We start from the raw sequence: 13,797 nt of genomic DNA, 5'->3' as shown, positions 1-13,797 counted from the left end.
TAGAATGCATATTATTGCATGTAAAGTTTGTATTTGCAATGTGTGTCTTGAATGGAATATCCTTGTTAATGTTTTAGCTTACCTTTCAACACCAAGTGTTTCAACACTGATCCCTACTAGCATATCAACAACAGTATCACCTAGTTTGTCTACAACAGTGTCACCCAGTGTGTCTACAACAGAGTCACCCATTGTCTCCACTGTACTGAGCACAGTATCTACCACACCGTGTAAGTATGGCAGTCTCAGGTTTATAGGCCAATAATATTTAAACAAGATGAAAAATTCTCATGTATATCTCAGGTTAATACGTATCTTCATGATTTACATAATACTTTTGAAATCCTAAGATAACTCTTATTGTTTTCAGTTTTGGTAGATAATTGGTGTGTGTAGTAGTCCTACGAATAATTGATTCTTTTCTGTTTTGATGTTCACATTTAATGTATTTGTATACAGTGTTTCGAATATACAAAGGAATACCCTAAAGTAACCGGAAATGTTCTCTGTGGGACAGTCCCCTTTCAGTTCAGGCTTCTGCAGCAATAAGCAAGCTGATATGACCCTCAGGTATCATTCTGCTAACTGGTGGCATTGAATGAAATCATGCTCCCACATGGTGCATGTTTGCTTTAAGGTGTTTATCCCAGGTTTGTTGATTTCTGCAATGGCTGAAACAAAGGAACAACGTACTTCTGTGAAATTCTAATTGGCGCCGGTTAAAATGGTAGCTGAAATAGTTGTCATTCTTCAAACAGTGTAGGAATACACTGCCATGTGAAAAATGCAAGATTACGAGTGGTTTTCATGTTTAAGGACTGGTCGCCTTTTGCTTGCAGAGGAACCCTGTTCAGAGCGACTGTCTGTCTTCGAAGCAAATAAAAACATCCTGAACGTTCATGAACTGATGTTGGAGAGACATTACTGAATAACTGAGGAGTTTGTTGATATAACTTTTGTATCCTGGAGCTTGTGCCAATGAGTTTTGAGTGATGGATTGCAAATGAGAGGAATTGCAGCAAAATTCGTGCCTCGCGTACTCACGGAAAGTGAGTAGCAGTCAAAACTGAATACGTGCCGAGAACTGAAGGTACAATTAGGTGCTGACCGGAACGTTTTCCTGAAGGGCATCACTTGTGATGAAATCTGTTGTATTGGCTGTGACCTTGAAATGAATGAGAAATTGTGTAAATGGAAGCATTCAATATCACCATGCCCTGAAAATGCGCATCAAGTGAAGTCTAATGTCAACAAGATGCTGATGTATTTCATTGATACAAAATGAGGTGACCACACTGAATTTGTTTGTGATTGTCGAACACTTAACCAGACATTTTACTTGGCAGATCTTAATCATTTGCAAGACACTGTGGAACAAACTACCCTGATGTGTGTGAAAGTGGAGGATGGTGGTTTCTTCGTGGCAATGTGTCTGCACACACCGCCTTGTGGGTGGGATGTTTCTATCAAAACTGTTATGACACCACTTACGTGCATTTCTTATTCTTTGGATCTTGCTCCCTGCAACTTGTTTCTGCTCCCCAGAATAAAAAAAGCCTTAAAGGAAAATGTTTTATGAATGTTGATGAGGGAAGAAAAATAACTGATGAAGGCGTTAAAAGGTATCGCTTTGCAATAGTTCCAGAACTGCTTTGAACTGAGGAGAATGCGTTTGAATCAACACATTGCTTGAAACTGAGAATAATTGGAAGGCAATAAATGTGTTAACATGTAAAATTAAGTGCATAAAACAATATTGTAAAGTTGTGGTTACTTTTGATTACACCCACGTAGGCATTATTATTGAGAGGTTTATCTAAAAAGCAGAAAGTAACATATTGTGCTCTATGCATTTGTTGTTAGACATATTTGTTTTTAATCATAGCCCCATTGAAATTGCAATTCTTGTATATCTCTCCTTTGATATTTATCATTTATCTTAAGTTATGTATGTCTTTCGATATGTTTACATTTATCAGCTTGATTGATGTTTACCTTGCAATTATGAAATTGTATATATGCTTCAGTATATAGAAAATATATATTTAGTGTGCGGTGTATTGTTTTCCTGTTTGCAGTCAAATGTGAAGGTGTTTATGGAATGGACGACAAAGCAGTGATACCAGACAGTGCAATAAAACTGTATCCTGCTGGTAATGCAAGTGATATTCGACCGAGTGGACAAGGTTGGAAAACGAATACTACGGAGAATAGGATTATTTATATAGATATTGGAGATGACCTTAACAACGGAGGAGAAGTTTATCTTGTGACATCAAAGAATGTAGAAATTTATCAAGTAGAATTGTTTGGAAAAGTAAAGGTGAGTTTAATATTTGCCTGGTGTGTGTGTTTGCAAAGTTTTGATATGTGATATGCACTGCTTTCTCTGAGTGTGTATTTTCTCCATTTACATTAAATGTACCCTTGTGGTTTTTACAGGAACCGGAGTCTGAAGTAAGTGAAACACCAGAGAGGGTTGTTTCTCTGTTACTGACACCTACAGAGGCTTTTAGCATTAAACCTGGAACGGGAAAAACAAAGATTCAACTGACCATTGTTGCCACTACCAATGAAATCCCTGTGGTAGTGACTGTTTCTGTGAAGATATGTGTGAAACCAACAAGTAAGCACAAAACTGATGATGTTAATAGCCAATACCATTTATGTATGATTGTTGCATGTCATCACAACAGATTGCATTGCAATGGAAATGGAATGGAAGAGTTGGTAAGGTTCATTCCAGTGCATGAACATGTGGGATACATTTTGAATAATGTGGAAATAGGTGCAGAAATTTAAATATCACAATCTCAGAGATAGATATAGGTTTGTATAAATGATTCTTCCAGCGAACACGTATTATCAGATAGCCAGGAATAGATGATTTTCACATTGCCAAGATTGTTGTAATGTGAAATGTAATTCTCATCACATTATATGTAATGTAAATATATGTGATGTTGTGCGAGATTCATTGTATTGTAGTAAATAAGATGAGCCTTCAATAAACCACTGGAAATGAGAGTTGCATGTGAAAAATGTCATTTTGTACATGTTAATGAGAATGCATATAATTGCTCCTAAATTTCATGTTTGAAATGTGTGACTGGTACACTGAATAGAATATTTTTGCTTTCTTCTTAGCTTACAAATCAACACCAAGCGTTTCAACATTGATCCCTACAAGTATATCAACAAGAGTGTCACCTAGTTTGCCTACCACAGTGTCACCCAGTGTGTCTACAACAGTATCACCCAGTGTCTCTACAACAGTGTCATCCAATGTGTCTACAACAGTGTCACCCAGTGTGTCTACAACTGTGTCACCCAGTGTCTCTACAACTGTGTCACCCAGTGTGTCTACAACTGTGTCGCCCAGTGTGTCTACAACTGTGTCACCCAGTATGTCCACTGTACTGAGTACAGTGTCTACCACCCCATGTAAGTATTGTAATCTAATGTCTATTGGTCATTCATAATAACATGTTTGAAAACACTTGCATATATTTCAGAATTGTAGCTTTCTGTGTCATTCGCTTTGGATTTTCTTAAATTTAATCTCCATTGCTTTCATTTCTGATATTTGCGTTGTGACAGATATGAATAATCTTGTTGCTGAAACTTGCATAACTCTTCTATTCCACTTATTAGTGTGCATTACATTAGTTGTGAGCATTGGTGTTGATAGAATGCAGAGAGACTGAATGGAAACGTCACAATTTTGCATGCATTGAAAGACATGCCTGTTTGGGAATAAGAATGTGTATTTTTCTGTTGTTGTTATGAGAATCAGATTTTATCCATTTTTTATTTAATGTATCATATTTAGATTTGATGAAGTTAATATTTGTGTTCATTATGCTATTGAGACGTGAAACATGATGACATTGATATTGTCTTGTGTATTTGGAATAATCCTATGTAATAATTGCTATGTATTTTGCATGGAATAATGCTGTCTTGCTTGTGAATGAATTTCACATCTTATATCCTGCTATTGTTCAGTGATTGTCAGTTTTGTGATGTTGTATACGTTATTGATTTTTTTACAGTGGAATGCGAAAATATTGAAGGAATGTCTGATGAAAATGTGATACCAAATGCTGCAATAATATTGTTCCCTCAGGACTATACGTGGAATGTTCGTCCAACTGGATCTGGTTGGGAAACTAAGACAGCAGGAAATAGATTTATGTATATAGATATTGGTGATAAGCTTAACTCCGGTGGACGAATTTCTCTTGTTGTTTCCGAAAATGTAAAATATTATGAAGTAAAAATGTATGGAAGATTAAAGGTGAGTTTGATTTTTGATGAGTGTGATTTTATACATATATATACATAGCTGCAACTGTATTGAATATAATCTTTTACAGAAATCTACATCTGGGGAAACATATGTGTTTGGAGAAAGTGCTACTAACCAGAGGACTATGCCAGAATATGTTGTTTCTCCACTATTGCAACCCAGTGAAGGATTCATAATAAAACCAAACAGTGGCTACGGAAAGGTTGCATTGACCATTAGTCCCCGTAGTCCAAAAAGGCCGATGAGAGTGACGGTTTCTGTAAAATTGTGTGTGAAACCATCAAGTAAGTGTGAAATTAATGATTTAAATAGCAGAAATCATTTATAAATGATGTTTGTCAATTATTGAAAACAATTCCATTGCAATAACAACGAAAAGACAGAATTGCTTTAGTTGCTTGTTTGGAGTGTATGTATGTGGTCTGATCAATATGTATGCAGACTGTTGCTATAATAACGAAGCTAGCGCACAGAGATTGAAGCTTCTTGGCACAAATTGACCTTGTACACTGATGTACATGCGTACAAAGTTTTAACATTCTAGCTCACTTTCGCTGTTTACTACAGTGCTTAGAAGGAATGTCTGTGATGCAAGAATGTCTCATTGACCATGACAGGAAGCTGAGCAGAGAATCATCTTGATCATCGTTAAACATCCATTGTTGATGCAGCAATGGGTTGGACGGCATGACAACGACTGGTAAACAGTGGGTCTTCACCAGACTCTAGTCTGATTTGCCAAGTTTTCTATGGCTGGATACCCTCCATACCACCTGGCAATACATGCTCAGAGACCAATGCTAAGGTTTCAAAAAGTTTTCATTGTTTTTGGACAGAACTGAGAAGATCTTGTAGAACTGAAACGTGAATATATTTTTGGTCAGCTGAAAGCAGATTTGGCACAAAGTTGGCAGACACATGTCTCACACCTAAAATGTCTGTGATAATGGACTGAACTGAACTGTAATTAACCTGCACATCCTCTTGTAACGCAAGGATTGTGTGATTCGAGAATTTCTCCTCGCAGCTGCACACACATCTGTGATATTTTTCTAAGCTCTTCTGGTTACATGTCTTCCAGAACATTTGTCAATATCAACATTTTTTCGGGCATCTTAGAAATGTGTGAAACACTCATACTCGTCTGTGCAGCTCATTCACCCCTCTCCATACACTTTCTGCAACTTTTCACAGCCTTGTGAGCCAGTATTACCGTGAGAACTTTCTCTGTGATGGTCAATGCGACGACCACACGCTACACACCTTCCTTCCAAGCACTGCTGCAAACAAGAGGAAGTGAGCTAGAATGCACAACAGAGATGAAGGTCAGTCATTGCCAGGTGGCTACACTCAGTGTGCTTTAGCTTCATTACTATGGCAACAGTCTGGGTACTTATTGATGAGACCTTGCGTATGGGAGCTAAATTGGCAATTAGTAGGAAATATTGATAAATATGTATATTACATATGTAAGTTATGTTTTGTAGTTTCAGTCATTAGTTTTGAGTCAGCGTTGTGGGGCAGCTCTTTGAAGATTCTAGTGGAACAAATCAACTCCAGTATTTCTTACTGTTCTACTAACCTGGTCCTATCATTTTGGACGTTGCTTGAGTACTTGAAATTCGTCCTCTATTTCTGCTAGTTATTCAGGTGTAATAAGAAAGTGTGTCAACATCAGGTATCTCCAAAGGGCAGCCAGGCTTAAATTCCTTGTTTCTAGCCTCGTTGTCTACAATAAAGAAGATGTGGCCGAGAACTGAACCTTCGTAAACTATCCGTACACAAAACATCATTGCTGATTTGAACTCTACTGACGGCTTCTTTCTTAGTGGGTTGTGCAACCTGCACTGACCACTCATAATTTTAGAACCAGATATAGGAACAGTCAATCATGTGAAAGTCCATGTCTATTTTGACAAAAGATAAATGGCGTGGTTTATTACTTTCTAGAAAATTATGTGAGCTGATGGTATTTTTCAGGAAATTTGAGTTGCATGGGGAAATGTCATGTTAATTAGAATGCATATTATTGCATGTAAAGTTTGTATTTGCAATGTGTGTCTTGAATGGAATATCCTTGTTAATGTTTTAGCTTACCTTTCAACACCAAGTGTTTCAACACTGATCCCTACTAGCATATCAACAACAGTATCACCTAGTTTGTCTACAACAGTGTCACCCAGTGTGTCTACAACAGAGTCACCCATTGTCTCCACTGTACTGAGCACAGTATCTACCACACCGTGTAAGTATGGCAGTCTCAGGTTTATAGGCCAATAATATTTAAACAAGATGAAAAATTCTCATGTATATCTCAGGTTAATACGTATCTTCATGATTTACATAATACTTTTGAAATCCTAAGATAACTCTTATTGTTTTCAGTTTTGGTAGATAATTGGTGTGTGTAGTAGTCCTACGAATAATTGGTTCTTTTCTGTTTTGATGTTCACATTTAATGTATTTGTATACAGTGTTTCGAATATACAAAGGAATACCCTAAAGTAACCGGAAATGTTCTCTGTGGGACAGTCCCCTTTCAGTTCAGGCTTCTGCAGCAATAAGCAAGCTGATATGACCCTCAGGTATCATTCTGCTAACTGGTGGCATTGAATGAAATCATGCTCCCACATGGTGCATGTTTGTTTTACGGTGTTTATCCCATGTTTGTTGATTTTTGCAATGGCTGAAACAAAGGAACAACGTACTTCTGTGAAATTCTAATTGGTGCCGGTTAAAATGGTAGCTGAAATAGTTGTCATTCTTCAAACAGTGTAGGAATACACTGCCATGTGAAAAATGCAAGATTACGAGTGGTTTTCATGTTTAAGGACTGGTCGCCTTTTGCTTGCAGACGAACCCTGTTCAGAGCGACTGTCTGTCTTCGAAGCAAATAAAAACATCCTGAACGTTCATGAACTGATGTTGGAGAGACATTACTGAATAACTGATGAGTTTGTTGATATAACTTTTGTATCCTGGAGCTTGTGCCAATGGGTTTTGAGTGATGGATTGCAAATGAGAGGAATTGCAGCAAAATTCGTGCCTCGCGTACTCACGGAAAGTGAGTAGCAGTCAAAACTGAATACGTGCCGAGAACTGAAGGTACAATTAGGTGCTGACAGGAACGTTTTCCTGAAGGTCATCACTTGTGATGAAATCTGTTGTGTTGGCTGTGACCTTGAAATGAATGAGAAATTGTGTAAATGGATGCTTTCAATATCACCATGCCCTGAAAATGCGCATCAAGTGAAGTCTAATGTCAACAAGTTGCTGATGTATTTCATTGATACAAAATGAGGTGACCACACTGAATTTGTTTGTGATTGTCGAACACTTAACCAGACATTTTACTTGGCAGATCTTAATCATTTGCAAGACACTGTGGAACAAACTACCCTGATGTGTGTGAAAGTGGAGGATGGTGGTTTCTTCGTGGCAATGTGTCTGCACACACCGCCTTGTGGGTGGGACTGTTTCTATCAAAACTGTTATGACACCACTTACGTGCATTCCTTATTCTTTGGATCTTGCTCCCTGCAACTTGTTTCTGCTCCCCAGAATAAAAAAAGCCTTAAAGGAAAATGTTTTATGAATGTTGATGAGGGAAGAAAAATAACTGATGAAGGCGTTAAAAGGCATCACTTTGCAATAGTTCCAGAACTGCTTTGAACTGAGGAGAATGCGTTTGGATCGACACATTGCTTGAAACTGAGAATAATTGGAAGGCAATAAATGTGTTAACATGTAAAATTAAGTGCATAAAACAATATTGTAAAGTTGTGGTTACTTTTGATTACACCTACGTAGGCATTATTATTGAGAGGTTTAGCTAAAAAGCAGAAAGTAACATATTGTGCTCTATGCATTTGTTGTTAGACATATTTGTTTTTAATCATAGCCCCATTGAAATTGCAATTCTTGTATATCTCACCTCTGATATTTATCATTTATCTTAAGTTATGTATGTCTTTCGATATGTTTATATTTATCAGCTTGATTGATGTTTACCTTGCAATTATGAAATTGTATATATGCTTCAGTATATAGAAAATATATATTTAGTGTGCGGTGTATTGTTTTCCTGTTTGCAGCCAAATGTGAAAGTGTTTATGGAATGGACGACAAAGCAGTGATACCAGACAGTGCAATAAAACTGTATCCTGCTGGTAATGCAAGTGATATTCGACCGAGTGGACAAGGTTGGAAAACGAATACTACGGAGAATAGGATTATTTATATAGATATTGGAGATGACCTTAACAACGGAGGAGAAGTTTATCTTGTCAAATCAAAGAATGTAGAAATTTATCAAGTAGTATTGTTTGGAAAAGTAAAGGTGAGTTTAATAATTGCCTGGTGTGTGTGTTTGCAAAGTTTTGATATGTGATATGCACTGCTTTCTCTGAGCGTGTATTTTCTCCATTTACATTAAATATTCTCTTGTGATTTTTACAGGAACCGGAGTCTGAAGTAAGTGTAATACCAGAGAGGGTTGTTTCTCCATTACTGACACCTACAGAGGCTTTTAGCATTAAACCTGGAACGGGAAAAACAAAGATTCAACTGACCATTGTTGCCACTACCAAAGAAATCCCCATGGTAGTGACTGTTTCTGTGAAGATATGTGTGAAACCAACGAGTAAGTGTGAAATTTAAGATTTTGTTTTTTTCAGGAATAATTGTTATATCCTGAACGTCACAATGCCTGTATATAGCATCAAACTTCTATTTTTGATTCCTCTGCATTGAATTTTGTATGATTCAGATGTCAATATTTGTGTATATGAATGTATATGGGAGAAATATTGTGATAAATTAATGTAAAATATATGTGGAACGTATTGTTTTCATTTTCTGTTTTAACATATGTTATATTCAGTGTCTCAGTGGTGTAAGGAGCATATGAAATATAATTGTTCAAATATGAAGCATGTCGCGTGTAATAAATAAGTAGATATATACTTTGTGAAAGTATTCTTTCAAAACTTTGATTTGGAAAAGCAGGACACATGAATCTCCTGTTTGTGGCACTGAGGGGTGCATCTTGCCCTAGCAGCAGGTTCCATTACATGAACCCCATTTTCCCATTGATTTGCATGGCAGATGGATTTGAGTAATGATACAAGCGAATGGGAAACATATTTCTTGGGATGAATTTCATTTAAATGGAACACTTCTCCAATGTGTGTGTGTGAAGGCAGAGAAGCTGTCTGTGTAACATTGATGATACTGTATGAATTTTATTAATTTTCTTTCATACAGTCTTGTAAGTTTTCTCTTTGATCATGTTGTTCAGTATGTAACAGAATTTTTTTTGTCTCAGTTCTCCATTTTCTCTAATATGCCCCTGAGTACAGTGTATCTCCTTTTTCATTCTTATAATTAATTTTTGATTTGCATTACAATTCATGTCATGACTTGTTTTCCACACACACGGCTATATATATATATATATATATATATATATATATATATATATATATAAAACATATCAAAATAATCTTAAAATGCCTCAGTGTCAATTATTTCTAATATTTATTAAAGAAATCTAATTAGCATAGGTGCCGGAGTGGCTGTGTATAGGTGCAGGAATGACAGTGTGTTAAGAAGCATGCTTCCCAACCACATTATTCTGGGTTCAGTCCCACTGCTTGGCATCTTGTGCAAGTGTCTTCTAGTATAACCTTGGGCCAACCAAAGCCTTGTGAGTGGATTTAGTAAACCGAAACTGAAAGAAGCCTGCCGTATGTATGTATATGTATATATGATGATGATGATGATGATGTATGTATTTGTTATTTGTGTCTGTGTTTGTCTCCCTACCATTGCTTGACAACTGATGTGGGTGTGTTTATGTCTCTGTAACTTAGTGGTTCAGTAAAAAGAGCCCGATAGAATAAGTAATAGGCTTACAAAGAGAAAGTTGTGGGGTTGATTTGTTCAACTTAAGGTGGCGCTCCAGCATGGCCGCCGTGAAATGACTGAAACAAATAAAAGAATAGACGAACATTCTAATTCATGTATGTTTGTATTGTTGAGTGTTAAAAATTAGGAGATGAAATTCTATTTCTAAGGGAATTTTAACCCTATTTTCTTTATAGTTTTCATACATGTGCATAACAGTGAATTCTGAAGTTATATTACAATGAATGCTATTAGTAATTTACAACTCATAGAAGCACTTTTTCTGTTTTTATTCAGCATACATACCAACAACAGTATCTTCTTCAATTCTGTCAAGTCAGGAAACTATTTCTACATCAACAATTACTTTATCTAAGTCAACACTCAGTAAGTCTTTTTAATATTTTAAATTGTTTCCATAGAAAAAAAAAGCCAAGGTGGCGCTGGCATTGGCCACATTCGGATAGTGCTTTTTATGTGCCACTGGCACAGGTATTACAACTACAATTTCCATTTGATTTTCATTTTAATGTTGATGTACTTGATTCAGTAGGTCTCCTCAAACACAGCAGGTCACCCCCTACAATCCAAGGTACTTTTGAATGGGCTGGGGCTGGTTATGCAAAGCTGGTGTAGGATACAGCTGTGAACTCACTTTATTTGCCGGGTCTTCACAGTCACAACATATCTCCAGAAGTCTCAGTCTTTCGTCATTGCCTCTGTGAGGCTTAACGCTTGAAGGTCATGCTTCACTACCTCATCCCATGTCTTCCTGGGTCTACCTCTACCCCGGATTCCTTCAACTGTTTGGGAGTGACACTTCTTCACACAGCCCTCCTCATCCATTCGTAGTACATGACCATACCAGCGCAAACGTCTCTCTTGCACACCAAATCTGATGCTTCTTATGTCCAACATTTCTCTCAGGGCATTTACACTCTGTCATGTGTGCACACTGACTTTACACATCAAGCAGATCATGCTAGCTTCATTTCTTTCAAGCCTACGCATGTCCTCAGCAGTCATGGCCCATGTTTCACTGCTGTGAAGCATGGCAGTTCATACACATGCATTGTACAATCTATCTTTCACTCTGAGCAAGAGGCCCTTTGTCACCAGTAGGGGTAGAAGCTTTCTGAACTTTGCCCAGCCTATTCTTATTCTAGTGGTAACATTCTTTGAGCATCCACTCCCACTACTTTGCCCAGCCTATTCTTATTCTAGTGGTAACAATCTTTGAGCATCCACTCCCACTACTTTGCCCAGGCTATTCTTATTTTAGTGGTAACACTCTAAGAGCATCCACCCCCACTACTAACTTGGCCACCTAGGTAGCGGAAGCTATCAACTACTTCTAGTTTCTCCTCCTGGAGTTTGATGGAATCTGTTTTCTGAGCATCTGTGGTGTTTATTGCCCCTGTGCATCTGCCACACACGAAAGCTATCTTCCCGGTTAATCTTCCTTTGATGTTGCTGCACCTCTAATGTGTCCATAGCTTACACTAGGTACATCTTATGGAGTTTCTATTTACACCTTTTCTACAGATCGAGCAGGGCCATCTACCTGAGGGTGTGTGTGTGATGAGTTTGCCTTCCTACTTACTAGAACTTTGGTCTTTGCTACATTGACTCTAAGGCCTTTTGATTCTAAACCTTGCTTCCACACCCGAAATTTCTTCTCTAGTTCTGGTAGTGATTCTGCTATGAGGGCTAGGTCATCAGCATAGAGGAGCTCCCAGGGGCAACCCGTCTTGAATTCCTCTGTTATTGCCTGGAGGACTATGAGGAATAAAAGGGGACTGAGAGCTGATCCTTGGTGGACCCCTACTTCTACCCAGAATTCTTCACTATACGGCCTCTCTGTATAGGGCCTGTACAGCCCTTATTAACCATTCATCAATCCCCAGTTTCTGCATCGCCCACCAGATAAGGGATTGGGGGAACTGTCAAAGGCTTTTTCCAACTCCACAAAAGCTAAATGTAGGGGTTTATCTTTAGCTGGGTATTTCTCCTGCAGTTGCTGTACCAGGAATATAGCATCAGTGGCGCTTCTACCTGGCACAAAATCGAACTGCATCTCATCTAAGCTGATTCTCTCCCTAATGAGATGGGCTCTGACCCTCTCCATGACCTTCATCACCTGATCCAGCGGTTTGATACCCCTGTAGTTATTTCTATCTAGAGCATCACCTTTACCCTTGTAGCAGTTGACTATGGTGCTGCTACGCCAGTCATTGGGTATGACTCCATCATTAACTACCTGGTTTACAATGCGGGTGACTAGGCCATAGCCCACACCACCAGATGTTTTAAGCATCTCAGCAGTGATTTCTGATGGGCCGGGGGCTTTTCCTGGTTTCATACCCTTAATTGCTTTATCTACCAGGTAGCTGTCTATTCGGATAACTGGTCCCTCTACTGGGTCAACATTTGGCAGGCTCTCCTCCTCCTATTCATTCTCCATGTTCAGCAGTCTTTCACAATGGCTTCTCCAAGCCTCTTTCTTTTCAGAATCATTAAAAGCAAGTGCACCATCACCAATGCAGACACATATCTCTTCTGTGACATCACAATTTTCTCTCACACACTGTCTTGCAATCCAAAATACTTCAGTTCTTTGGTCCTCACATCGATGGACATTGGCAAACTTCTTTTCTGCTTTGCCCTTGGCTGTGTATGCCTGCCACCCAGCCTCCCTTTTGGCTACCTGGTACAGTTCCCTGCTACCCCCACTTTTCCAGGCTTTCCAAGCCTGTTTCTTTGCTCTAATGGCTTTGTCTACCATACTATTCCTCCACCACGTAACTCTGAGTCTGGAAGAGAATTTGCATCATCCGCAAACTTGGTCTGTGGTACTCAGCAAGCTGTCCCATAGGAATTTCCAGCTACTTTCTATGTCCGATGTCCGTAGTTCCTCCTACCTCTCATATTTCTTGATGAGGATGTCCCAAACTCTCTGACCATGTGAAGGGTTCTTTAGCTTCCAAATCCTTCTTTTTTGGATTGGTCTGCTTCTTGGTATCTTTCTGGCTTCGAGTCTAAAGTCACTAATGACTAGCCTATGCTGGGGGTACATTCTTCACCCAGGAGGGTATTTGTATTTAAGAGCAACCCTGTGTCCCCAGTCTGGTGAGGATGAAATCAATCTGGCTAGCAGAGTCACCCAGTTGATAGGTTATCAGGTGGCTGTCTGACTTCTTGAAGTTAGTGTTGCACATTAAAAGGTTACATGCATCACAGAACTCTAGTAGCCTAGTTTCCTCATAGTTTCAGGTACCAATACCATGGCCCCTGTGTACATCAATGAAGATACCGGATTGCTGCCCAACATGCCCATTAAAATCTCCAGCCACAAAGATGAGGTCATTGCCACTCATCTTTGAGATAGCCTGTTGAAGGGTATCATAAAAATGATCCTTCTGATCATTTGGTAGACCCGCTTGTGGGGCGTAGGCAGAGATAATTGTAGCTATACTATTCTGCAAGACTAGCCTGAGCTTAAGCACTCTGTCACATAGCCTGACAACTTCTATGACTTTATCTACCCATTTCTCCGCAAGGAGTATGCCTACACCCCC

At 38.6% G+C, this 13,797-nt stretch overlaps 1 protein-coding gene across 1 annotated transcript in view; it reads left to right on the top strand.

Annotated features, from left to right (window-relative positions):
• The window catches only part of LOC106867629 (uncharacterized), a 252,388-nt gene that overhangs the window by 194,446 nt on the left and 44,145 nt on the right, over nucleotides 1–13,797 (top strand). The window contains exons 132-141 of the mRNA XM_089340670.1: nucleotides 78–230; nucleotides 2,079–2,323; nucleotides 2,443–2,626; nucleotides 3,148–3,444; nucleotides 4,056–4,300; nucleotides 4,380–4,596; nucleotides 6,405–6,557; nucleotides 8,407–8,651; nucleotides 8,771–8,954; nucleotides 10,517–10,606. Of these exons, the coding sequence (XP_089196796.1) occupies nucleotides 78–230; nucleotides 2,079–2,323; nucleotides 2,443–2,626; nucleotides 3,148–3,444; nucleotides 4,056–4,300; nucleotides 4,380–4,596; nucleotides 6,405–6,557; nucleotides 8,407–8,651; nucleotides 8,771–8,954; nucleotides 10,517–10,606 (2,013 nt within the window). The remainder of the gene's footprint in view (nucleotides 1–77; nucleotides 231–2,078; nucleotides 2,324–2,442; nucleotides 2,627–3,147; nucleotides 3,445–4,055; nucleotides 4,301–4,379; nucleotides 4,597–6,404; nucleotides 6,558–8,406; nucleotides 8,652–8,770; nucleotides 8,955–10,516; nucleotides 10,607–13,797) is intronic.

This window comes from Octopus bimaculoides, chromosome 2, assembly GCF_046866305.1.
Source record: "Octopus bimaculoides isolate indiv1 chromosome 2, ASM4686630v1, whole genome shotgun sequence".
NCBI classification, from domain to species: domain Eukaryota; kingdom Metazoa; phylum Mollusca; class Cephalopoda; order Octopoda; family Octopodidae; genus Octopus; species Octopus bimaculoides.
Note: the sequence above shows the minus strand (reverse complement) of the source record. Positions and strands in the feature narration are given on the sequence as shown.